The sequence below is a fragment of the Heteronotia binoei genome, chromosome 1 (assembly GCF_032191835.1).
Source record: "Heteronotia binoei isolate CCM8104 ecotype False Entrance Well chromosome 1, APGP_CSIRO_Hbin_v1, whole genome shotgun sequence".
NCBI lineage: Eukaryota > Metazoa > Chordata > Lepidosauria > Squamata > Gekkonidae > Heteronotia > Heteronotia binoei.
In genome coordinates, this window is record NC_083223.1 from 141931126 (window position 1) to 141943178 (window position 12053).

The 12053-nt window shown below is 39.5% G+C and overlaps 1 protein-coding gene across 4 annotated transcripts in view; it reads left to right on the plus strand.

The window, feature by feature from the left end:
• MAP3K4 (mitogen-activated protein kinase kinase kinase 4) overlaps window positions 1–12053 on the plus strand; it is a 98824-nt gene that overhangs the window by 77133 nt on the left and 9638 nt on the right. For all 4 annotated transcript variants that reach the window (XM_060241877.1, XM_060241885.1, XM_060241894.1 and 1 more), the window contains 3 exons: window positions 6768–6890; window positions 9621–9727; window positions 11523–11702. In XM_060241877.1, the coding sequence (XP_060097860.1) occupies window positions 6768–6890; window positions 9621–9727; window positions 11523–11702 (410 nt within the window). The remainder of the gene's footprint in view (window positions 1–6767; window positions 6891–9620; window positions 9728–11522; window positions 11703–12053) is intronic.

Consider the following 12053-nt stretch of genomic DNA (forward strand, 5'->3'; position numbering starts at 1 on the left):
CCACATTCAAATTTAACATCCTTAGCATCCCTACATTTATCTACATAAGCTTTATACTTCTCTTGCTTCTGGCTCACTCTTTTTCTCAATTCAGAGTGTAACGATACACCAGTCCTTCCCTTTAAGAGTCCAGTAATATTTAACGTACACATCTCTCTCCCATTGTAGTAATTCTGCCAGTGATCTTTGCATTGTAGCATGCCTTGTTGCCCTATATGCTTGCAAAAAAACAGTCATAAAAGCAATCCAGGCCTTTCCCTCCAATTTAGCTGTTTACAAGCTATCTTTCAAACTTCTATTAAACTGTTCAGTTTCTCCATTAGCTTGCAGATAGTACACTGATGACCTCCTAGGTTTAATATTTCATTTCACACAAAAAGTTTCAGATTCCAAATAAGTGAATTGGGCCCCATTATTGGAAATCAACTCTTTAGGGTCCCCTTCCCTACTGAAAACTACAGCTAAATCACAGCAGCAGATGCAGCTTGTGATGTAAAAGCTATCTTAGGCCATTTGCTAAAGTAATCTATTAGAGTAATAGCATAATGACATTCAATAGGGGCAGTTTCAAAAGGTTCCACAGTATCAATGGCAACTTTTTCCCAAGCAGAATGTGGGAATGCGACCAGCTGTAATGGTGCTAGGGATCCGAAAGAGTTGATTTCCAATAATGGGGCCCAACTTCTTTGGAATCTGAAATTTTTATTGCGGATCACTGTCTTATGTAACTGACAAGTGACATGAGCCTTATGGCTACTTCCACTTGCAAATCCATCAGGCCACCGATACAAATCTCACAATCATTTAGTGGGTACAATTCCCTGGTGTGTATCATGGGCCAGCGATATAAAAATAGGCTACAATTCCTCTGGGACAAGCTATCGATGTGTACCTTGTAAGATACAATCATTCTCTAATGGAGTTAGCTACATACTCTAAAATAAGGCAACAACTCTGACTCAATTCCTCTTTGCTTCTTGGGCCATTTATTCACAAAAAAATCCCCTTAATCTCTGCAGGATTGGGCATGATAGATATGCTGCTTGGAATTTCTCCTGCTTAACTGCAGCTGGAATACTTGAAAGCAATGCAGCCACTTCTGCATCCTCTTTTGGCAATATGCCTGAGGATAGCAAGGGCAGCCAGGACAAACAACCAGCTGTTACATTTTCTGCTCCCGGCTTGTATTCCATCTCATAGGTAAAACAGAACAATCATGCTGCCCACCTAGCAATATGATTCCCTGCCCTTCCCAATCCTTTTGATGTCAGTAATGTTATCAGGGGACTTTGTTCCATATGAAGCTTAAATTAATGACCCCACAAATAAGTTATCTACTTTTCTATGGCCCAGACAAATGCAAGTGCCTCTTTTTTCAACCACAGGGTACTTTCTCTCAGCTCGAGTCAATGTTTTTGATGCAAATGCAGCAGTCTTTTCCACCTTACCCTCATGAAACTGCATCAACACAGCTCCCAATCCATATTCAGAAGTGTCAGTTGTTACAATTGTTGACAGTGATGGTCAAACAATGCGAAAGCCGGCCTATGGACAATTAATTCTTTCACAATACCAAAATGAGCCTGAGCCTCATTTTGTACTTCCATGCAGCAACTCTCTAAATGGATCAATGGCCAAAGCCTAATTAGGAATAAACTTCACCTAGCACAAAGTAACCCCCCCCCCCCAAAATGTAGACCTTGTGAATCAGTGAGAGGTGGTGCCTGCATAATTGCTTCAACGTGGTCCAAATCAGGTTTCAACCCAGCTGCTGTGAAACACTATGTCCCAAAAAAGGAAGTTCCACCTGTCTAAGTTTACATTTCTCCTTATTAAGTTTTAGTCCAGCTCAGTACAGATTGTAAATTACTCTCATGTTCTTCAGGGGTCTTTCCAAATACAATAATGTCATCTAAATAACACTGGACTCTTTTCTGCTCCTTAAGTATTAAAGACATCATCTTTTGAAAAGCAGCAGGGGCTGAAGCCATCCAAATGGGACACATTTGAATCTAAATAATCCATCATGTGTAGTGAATGCTGTAAGGTCTCTGCTTTCTTTATGCTTATGATTCTTTAAATAACATACCAGCTTTAGTTTTGGCTCCACTAATGGTGCATTCTCAACATATTTCAAAGTAAGTGTCTCAGACAATCTAGAGACTCCTGAACCAGTATCTAACATCATCTCAATTTCCTGCTCCACACCCCCCCAAGGAGTTAACAGATATCTGTTGTGGAACGGCGTCTTTATTACCTTTAATTTATAGAAACTCCCTGACTCTAACCAATCAAAAGACTTACCAGTACTTCTTACAACAAATGTTCCCAGCCAGGAGTCATTTTGTAGAAAAATAGGTGGTGGAGCTCATCCAGGGATTGTTATGCAGCTGCACCTACTATTCAATGGACAAGGAGGTGGAACTCTCAGAAGGAGGAGGTGGAACTCTCAGAAAGGTTCAGGAGCTGTGCTCCTGTGAGCTCCCACTGAATTTGAGGCCTGTTCCCAGCACCTAAATTCATGAGACTAAAACACAGCTCACAGTGTTCCTTAGACATTTCTAGTTTATTTCTGCATGCACCCAAATACAGTGGAGGGAAAAGCAATTCCCAGTTCTCAGGTCATACAACTTATAAACTATACCGTATATTACCTGCTAAAATCTAAATCCTTTAAACATTGCAAATTCTAAGTCTCAAAAGCATTACAGAAAAATGTAAGTTCTCTTAAAAGGATTTCTAATGAGATCTCTAAAAGAGAATTAGCTAACACCCCAGAGAGCAATTCAGCTCTCTGACATGGCAGCAATGAATGGTGAAATCCAGTCTTTATATATTATCAGAATGTGTGAACTAGTTATCATCAAATGCTCTCTAAGTATAAGCAATTTGTTTATAGGGTCGCTGTTCTGACATATCTCTCAACAACTAGAGAACAGAAGCACCTAAGTGTTGGATAATATCTAGTACCCTGTGATACCATCTGGACTGATACGTTCAGAGAGAAAATCTTGATCAACTGATTCACAAGGTCTACTGAAAGCTAAACAATTTCATGCCAATGATGCTCCTTTCTATCCCCCTCCCATCTGAATAGCCTTATTCTATCTTTAATGTCCTAACTTACATTCCCAGGCAACTGTGTTCTGTAAAGCATCCTGGGGCTTGTAGTCAGTGAGTGTTTCATAAAGAGCCAACGTAATTTTTTTCTGCCACAATATCTTAAGTGTGTGTGTGTGTGTGTGTATTGCTTCAAATGCAGACTACTCCCATCCACATTCAAAACTGTTACATCAGGAACTTGAATTGCATGCTCCTGGTAATTACTCTGAAGATCATGACAATCCTTAACAAAATGTACAACCTTTTTACAAAGATTAGTGTGCTCTCCTTGCAGGGCACTTAGAGTCATGTGCCAGGTGCTGCGTGGAACCACAACAAAAACACATTTTTTTCCAGAAAGAATTTTATTTGTGTGTAGGTAAACATGAAATTAAGGAAATGTCCATTGATCTTGAGCACAAAGTTGAGCAATGCTGTGGTTACTATAGAGATGTAAAATTTCCAGAAATTTTGAAGCTCGGAAAAAACCCAGGTTTTTTCGGGAAAAAACAGAAATTTTCGGAAAAATTGAAAAAAATGCTACATTAGCACTTTTTCTTTTCTTTTCCAGATTGAAAGTCATTATGTTACTTTAGGAAATAAAATATGACTATGGACAATTTTACTTGGCATGAAATTATCACAACTAGCATATTAAAAATATAGTGTATCCAAACAATTATTACAAACAGAATTAACTTTTTAAATAATATTTATTTGTAACTGTAACAAATGGAGCAACACTCTCCTGAACTGTTTATGTGGAACAGACAGAAAAAACCTCCACAAAACAATTTTTAAAAATCCAGAAGTAACAATTATTCATATTTCCTCTCAGTGAATTGGCTTGACCTAGGACTTGCTTGTCCTCAGTGCACAGAAATTAGAATAATCTTATACATATTTTTTAGAAAAGATTTGGAAAATATTTGAACACCTTGTCTTAAAATATTTTATTCATCATGTTAAAATAAAACATTCCATAATCAATTTCTTTTCTTCAATTTTTCAAATTTTTTTTGGGGGGGGGAACAAAAAAAGGCTTCAGGAAAAAAATGGGGAAAAACCTTTTTCCCCCCGAATTTTTCCAGTTTTTTTCCGGGCCTTCACATCTCTAGGTTACTACCGGGAAAGAGAGCAGCAGCTTGGTGGAAATAAGAGTTTTTTTCAGCTCCTGGGGTTCCATTAATTACAATTTTGATTTTTCCCCTGAGTGGGAAAAAGAATGATGTGGTCCGGTAGTTGGAAGAATAACAAGACTACACTAAACATGCATGTGTGGGTTTTTTTCCACTGAAGTCATGTTGATCGGATTATTCAAGGGATAACCACCCTTGCACTTGCTTCAACCTTGAATTTCATTAGGGATTCAAGGTGTGAATCACGTGTTGAAAGTCAGTGATCCCAATGATCCATGACCTCTTGACTTGGTCCATTTGTGCAACCACAAATTGGCTTCCCTCTTTGTAGCCAGAGACAGTTTCCAGCTGCTTTTCATCCTCTTAAATCCTTGAAAGCTTTTAACGAAAACACATTTTTGTTGACATTCTATTTTGCTGGCTTTTCAACATGTTCCTTTAGCTCTTTACAGGATCATGACTCTGTATCGGCACTTTCTGCAGCAATTCCACCTTTTATAGTCCATGTCCAGTGCCCAAGTGTATCATATTAGTTTAATTAAAAGCTGCCTCAATCAGAGGTGCTATTGTTATTGCATTATCCAGTGAGAATTCCAGCTCCAAAAGCAGCCGTTCCCTTATGCAAGATGTGACGGAACCGGCTCGATTCTGCCTTCAGACCCAGTCCCGTCAACTCCCTTTTGAGTTGCCAACCCTTGGAGGGAGTTTATCTTCTTCCCACCACTAGGGCCCACTGCCACCACCTGTTCAATTTAGGGGTTCCTGACTGAGAGGAACAGGACTCCCAATCCCCTTTGCCGGTTCTGTGGCCTCAAGGTCCTCTGCCAACCCAGCACCAGGTTCACACAGAGACCACAGTCCTTCTTTGGGAGTCCCCTGGAGGACTGGCACCCTTGCCAACTGTATATCTTCCCTGGACTCCCCTCTAACAGTAGTGTGATCTAAGGCTGTTGGGGAACCTTGGTGGTACAGAGGGACTACCTTTTAAACAAATAAAACATTTATTTAAAACAAGCAACTATTTACAGGCATTTTTAAATACAGGGTGAACAGAAGTAATAAATGAAAGTTGGGATAAACGCTCCTTCTTTCCCTAATATATAACTGGCCCTGACCATACCATCTAGAACCGACTCACCAGTCTCGAAGACTCAAATCAAGCTCAACTGACTATCAGCTTCCCCTAACAACTTTTAACTGCCCGTTTCCCTCCAAAAACCTCTAATATAAAACCCCGTTCCCGCCCAGGAACTGGCTTTTCTGCTTGCAGCTTTCTGGGAGACCAGCCTGACAGACTTCCTGTCGCTCTAGGAGGCCTCCTCAGAATTGCTGTTCCCAGACAGGAGGGGAGGGGGGGAGGAAGAAGAGTTTGAGAGACTCCTCCAACCACTCCCAGACAAACATAGGCCCAAAATGGTGTTTCTCCACACAAGATGTAATTGTCTTTTCAACTAACTGGTCTCTAATCAAATCATCAACCAACAGTCTGAGCTCAAAGGAGCCAAATTAAGTCTCTCAAGGCTGCAATATATTGTAAAGTTGACTTCCCCCTACTTCTGTTTGTGCTGATGGGACTTTTAATGACTAGCAACTGGATTAACTTTGGGCACAAAAAAATCCTTCAGTGCAGTAAGAGTAGTCTTGTACTTATCAGTAAGAGAAAATGTGCAGAAAATATGTTGTCCTTTTACTCCCAAAGAGTGAATAAGCAGTGCAAACTTCCATTCTTCAGACGCCTCTGTTATCACTAATTGCAAGCAGATAACTATCAAATGTACAAATCCACTTGGACTTTGTTTTTTAAAAAAATGCTGGTGGGTTCAAAGTCAAAAAAAGCCATCCCAATTCATCTCCAATTTGTTATATCTTATAAGTAATACCTCCATGTTAGTCTGCAAAGCAGTCTATTACTCTCTGTCACACAAGTATGAAACACTCCTCCCAGCTACAATTACTCACACTCCTTTTATCCAGTCCTCTTAAAGAAACATATACCACAACAGGTTAAATTATCCCAGCTAACATATTTTGTGTAAACCCTTTCTGCCCCAGATAGGAGATTTTTGGAGCTTCTGCAAGCTATTCTAGCTTTGTCTTTTCTGGGGCAAAATGTGCATGTGACAGTTTTGACAGTTGTGGAGCTGCCACACAGAATTTACTTGGGAAGCAAGTTGGGAGTGCTTGAAAGGGGAACTCAGTGTGCTTAGTCATTAGAGACCATAGCAGAACACAGGGCAGATGATGCTGTCACGTCCAGATTGCTAAAAAGCCCTTCACCCATGTTCTGGAAGTGAAGTGGGGGCTGGGGTTGGTGACTGTGAGATTAGAATAAATGTCAGATGTTTGAGAGCCGGGAGGGAAGGCAGGTAGGCAGGCAGGTGAGGTAAGCTATTCATACTTTCAGTTGTGAGTAAACTATCAGTTTATTAATTGAGGCTGACCACTCTGTAATAACCTGCATTCATTTCGTTTATCTGGCTATCAGTTGGGACTTAGTGTTACTTAACTTTTTTGTTAAAATTACAGGAGCAAACATCTTCCTTACTTCATCTGGATTGATTAAATTGGGAGACTTTGGCTGCTCAGTAAAGCTAAAGAATAACACACAGACAATGCCTGGTGAAGTGAACAGTACTTTGGGGACTGCAGGTAAGACAGGAGCTTTAAAAACACCCTTAGAAATAATATGAATGGTTAGCCAATAAAATATTCTATTTTGTTAATATTGTATTTAAAAATGTGCTTACGTCTGAGTTGCTTTTCTGAGATGTCTTTACATTGTACTTTTAATTGAACTTCAGGGAGTCTTTGTTCATCTTTCCAAGGCCCATATGAGTATATAATGATGGGTTATGATAGGAAGTGTCCTGAAAACCACATAGTCCACTTCCCTTTCCCTACAGCAGGATCTTCCATGGACTCTCCCATTTTATAATTCTTTCTACAGACAAAAGAGCACAATGCAGGGGAATGTGCTGAGGTTTATCTCAAATTTCATACATAACATTGTTTTTTAAAATTTTATTCATAGTCCAGAGCAAGGGTGCCAAACTTGCTTAACATAAGAGTCACATAGAATAAATGTCAGATGTTTGAGAGGAAGGAAGGAAGACAGGCAAATAGAAGAGAGGAGGGAGGGAGAAATGGAAAGGAAGCAACTTTAAATGCATTCTCCAAGCTGCTGGCTGACTTGGTTTGGAGAAGTGATTTAAAGAGAGGAATGCCTTCTTCAAGCCAGCTGATGGGACGGTGGGGACTTTGAGAGTTACATATTTTGTGTGAAAGAGCCACATGTATCTCCCGAGCCGCAGTCTTGCCACTCCTGACCCATGGTCAATGCCTAGCTCAGTTTAAGTGGTCAAGGCAATTCACTGTTTTATTTGTTATATTGAACTGTGGAAAATTTCAGCTTAATGCATATTCCTTGACCATGGGTGTTGCCTAATTTTGGATATACCAGGGCTTTTTTTGCAGCAGGAACTCCTTTGCATATTAGGCCACAGACCCCTGATGTAGCCAATCCTCCAAGAGCTTACAGTAGGCCCTGTAAGAAGAGCCCTGTAAACTCTTGGGGGATTGGCTACATAAGAGTGGCTTAATATGCAAAGGAGTTCCTGCTATTAAAAAAGCCCTGATAAATACATTGAATGTTTCTATATGATATGTGATGAAAGTTACTATATTCTAAAATTCATGTTGGAGATTGTCTAGTAGAGAGCTATATAATGTTTGATGGTCTTTTTTCCAATGTCATTCGGTTTACTGTGTAAATATAATGTCATAGGTGCATTTTAAGCACCTAGGCCCTAAATAGCTTTTATCCAATTATAGCAAATTTTGTTATACTGGTGTTGTGACACCCTGGTGCTTCTCTCTCTCACACACAAAACACATGTCAATGTATCATCCCCCCCACACACATTGAATCAAATAGTAACAAAGGTGATGAGGAATCTAAGAAAGTTTAAAGAGCTAATGCGCTTTGCAGAAATTGCAGAGTTCCCTCTCTCATAATACTAGAATTTTAGAGCACACAGTGGGGATAACTAGCAGTGGACTCAGGAAACAGAAAGAAAAGTACTTCACGAAACAGAGAATTCACTGCCACAAAAGGTGTAGTAATAAATTTCAGTTTAGATGGCCTCAGTACCCTGTATTGTAAACCTTCAAGGTATGTGGCTGGCTGGCTTGCTACTGTGGGAGGCAGGATGCTGGACTATATGGACAGGGAGGTGATTCTTGTGTAGCATAGCATCTAAAGAGCCTGAGTTACGCATATGAGTAAGATGTTCCTTTTTCGTCTCTCCTGGACCATAGGCAGCTTTAGATAATCCAGTCTCATCCCCCATTCCCAAATATGGGGTACAAGAATGTAATTTATGAGAAATAATGGATCAGGGGGAATCACATTTCCTCTCAACTTCCCCATCCCTTGGCAAAGGTGTCTCTTCCTTCTCGCCATTACCACCTTTCTTTCTCACAGAACTCCAGTGGGATTCTGTTTGTTCTGTGACATTGCTCTTACGTTTTTGTGTTTTGCTTGTATTTTTTTTTAATTCAAGCATTAAATTTTTCTGAAAACCTGTGGGTTTCTAGAATTCTAAATCCAAGTTGTGTTGGCCCTATTGCTGCACGGATTTGGCTATTAGTGATAACTTAGTTACCTGAGAGTGTGAGAACCACTTTGCAGCTTCTAAAACACTCAAAAATGCTTTGTCTTTTTTATTTGTAAGTATCAAAAAGTAATACAATTTTGAATGTAATAATTCTGAAGGGGTAACTGGGTCTATAGCAGTAAAAATGAAGAGGAGTCTTGGGGCACTGTAAAAGACTGACAAGTTTTTGTCCTGTTATAAGCTTTTGTGGATGCCAGGTTTATTTATATAACGTGAAAGCCTTTTAAAAGGCTTGAAAAAACCAAAGTGGTAGCCACCAACAGCTGCTGTACTCTGATTTGGTGTATGTTATAAGCTGTTATTCCATCGCTTATGTGCTTCCATTTCATCTTTACTTTTCAATGTGGGGGGATGCTTTAGCATTGCTCGAATTTGATTATTTTACAGAAATTGACTTCTGCTTCTGTAGCAGCTAACTTTGACTTCCTGTGAAGGCATTTCTGTTGTACTGCATCAAATATGAGAACTATAACCATTTCTTAAGGGGGATATCTGGGTTAAAATGAACATTGTGAGGATATTTTTATAGTAAGCATTTCAGACAAGGAGCTGAGGGTATGTCGCCTTATGGCCCACTTGTCCTTAATATTGGGGAACAGTAAAAGGTGATTCATCGTTGGTTTCAAAAATCAATTCATTTGTTTAGAAGCATCCTGTTTCTTCTGTTGCATAAACTGATGTCATTGTGTATGTTGTTTCAAAGCATACATGGCCCCTGAAGTAATTACTAGAGCTAAAGGAGAGGGCCATGGACGTGCAGCAGACATCTGGAGCTTGGGCTGTGTTGTGATTGAAATGGTCACTGGTAAGGTAAGCATATTTTATGAGATCAAGCCAACTGTCAGTATTGATGCAGCTGTGTGGCAGTTCCAATGTTCTGTTACTATCACTGAAAATACTGAAGAGAGTTTGTATTTGGAATTTTGGATTATTTGAAGATGTTTTGTTGATTATAGTATTAAAGTGGACATAACTTGGGGATGTATTATATATGTATGAAAACACCTGATGTATTATATATGTATGAAAACACCTGAATGAAGGGTAGTGCAAAGATGTGTTTTGTTTCCTCCAGAAGAAGAAACACATACATGCACCCCTTATATCAAGTCAGATCCTGAGTGAAGTCCTCTTAGCTCAGGAAAGCCTGCACTGACTAGCAGCAGCTCTCCATGCTCTTTCCCAACACTTACCACTGCAGAGCCTTTAACTAGATGCCAATGATTGAGTCCTTCTGCATTCAAAGTATTTGCTCTTCCATTATGTTACAGATGTTGTATCAATGATTTAATCCTTTGGATGACAATTATAATCTGTGAAATTGCTTTTATGCTTTTGTTCTGGTTGTGCATAATACTGCCGCCCCCCTTCTGAATATGACCATGGTCTTTCTGTTACCTAGTGGTTACATTGTCAGACTAGGATCTGGGAGATGCAGGTTTCAGTATTCGCTCTGCCATAGGAGCTTTATGGGTGACCTTGGATCCAGCCACACACCCTCAACCTAGCCTTCATCAAAGGATAGTTATTGGGAGGAAAATGATGGATGAGACAGCAGTGGTATAAACTACTCTGGGTTGCCACTGGGGAGGAAAGCGGGGTATAAATATCTAATGCCCTAGACACTGTAGGAAGGTGTGGTTTAACTATTTTAAATAAGGAATCAGTTCCATGGAGGATTGGAAAATTCTAAAGATGAGAGGCACAATAATTGAACCAACATCTTGCAGGAGGCACTATGGATTGCCTTGAAGCTGTTTGTTCTAGTTGCCATCTTGTTTCTGTTTTAAATTTGTTTTTAGATTATAAATTTTAATGTCTATTATGTTTCTTATATGTTGTAACTGCCCTGAGCCCACTTGTGGGGTAGGGCGGGATATAAGTCTAATAAAAAAAAATAAGAGTTGAAGGCATCAGTTTACTTGTTAACATAAAAATTAATCTGTCTGTTTGCTGCTGTTTTGAGAGCTCTCTCCTTTTTTTGTTCTACGTTTCTGGTTATATACTGTATTTATATATTAGATTTATAGCCCACCCTCCCCTGTGCAACAGGTCTCACCAGTAAGATGGTGCCAATAAGAATGGCACATAAAAAGGGGGAAGCACAACATAGTGCCCCTTCTCTATGGGGGAATAGATATACCATTTGGTGAATAGAGGGTAACATAGTTATAAAACATATTCCTTGCCCCTTATATCATTATGTAATAGTTTAAATTGTCACATTATATTTGATGGTGTACTGTTGGGCTTCCAGAATTGCACACTGAATTGGTCACTTTTAATTGAGGAAAGAGGCCTTTAGACCATTAAAACTGGTTCTGTTATTTTAGAACTGCAATTCTTTGTGTTGGATTTTACTTTATTTTTCACCATTTCACCATTTGCTTTATTCTCCATTTTGTATAATAGTTATCTACACCACTTCTGCATGTGTATTTATTCAAAAGAATATGCTGGTCCAATGTAGGGCCATATTGTACTTGTGGCCATCAGATCATATTCTGGTTCTCAAGTTCCTAGGCTAGTAGCAATCACCATTAAGCACATGCTAAGAAATCCAAGTGGACAATGACCCTTTCATTACTACTCTACTTCACTGCAGAGGCCTTGGCATGAGTATGAACACAACTTCCAGATCATGTATAGGGTAGGAATGGGTCACAAACCTCCCATACCAGAAAGGATAAGCCCTGAAGGAAAAGACTTCCTTTCTCACTGCCTGGAGAGTGATCCAAAGATGAGATGGACAGCTAGCCAGCTCCTCGATCATTCATTTGTCAAGGTTGGTTAAGTTTGTTTGGTTTTGATTATTAGTAAATATGATTAGGCTGCCAGTCATAAGGCTAGGTTCCATTCATTGTGCTCTAGGTGGGGTTGCCCTTGAAAATAACTTCGAAACTGCAGCTGGTATGACATGCTGCAGCTGATTTGTTTTCTGCAACAAGACATTTTATTTCTTTTATTAATGTTTCTGAAGGCTTTGCTTTGATTTCTAGTTTGTTTCTGGGATCAATTCAAGGTGATTGTTTTGACATGTAAAGCCTTTCACAGCATTGGATCCACCTATCTTGAAAGACCATCCCCCCAGTAAATGTGCATTCACCAGTTAATCTTTTACCTGTAGTAGCTTACT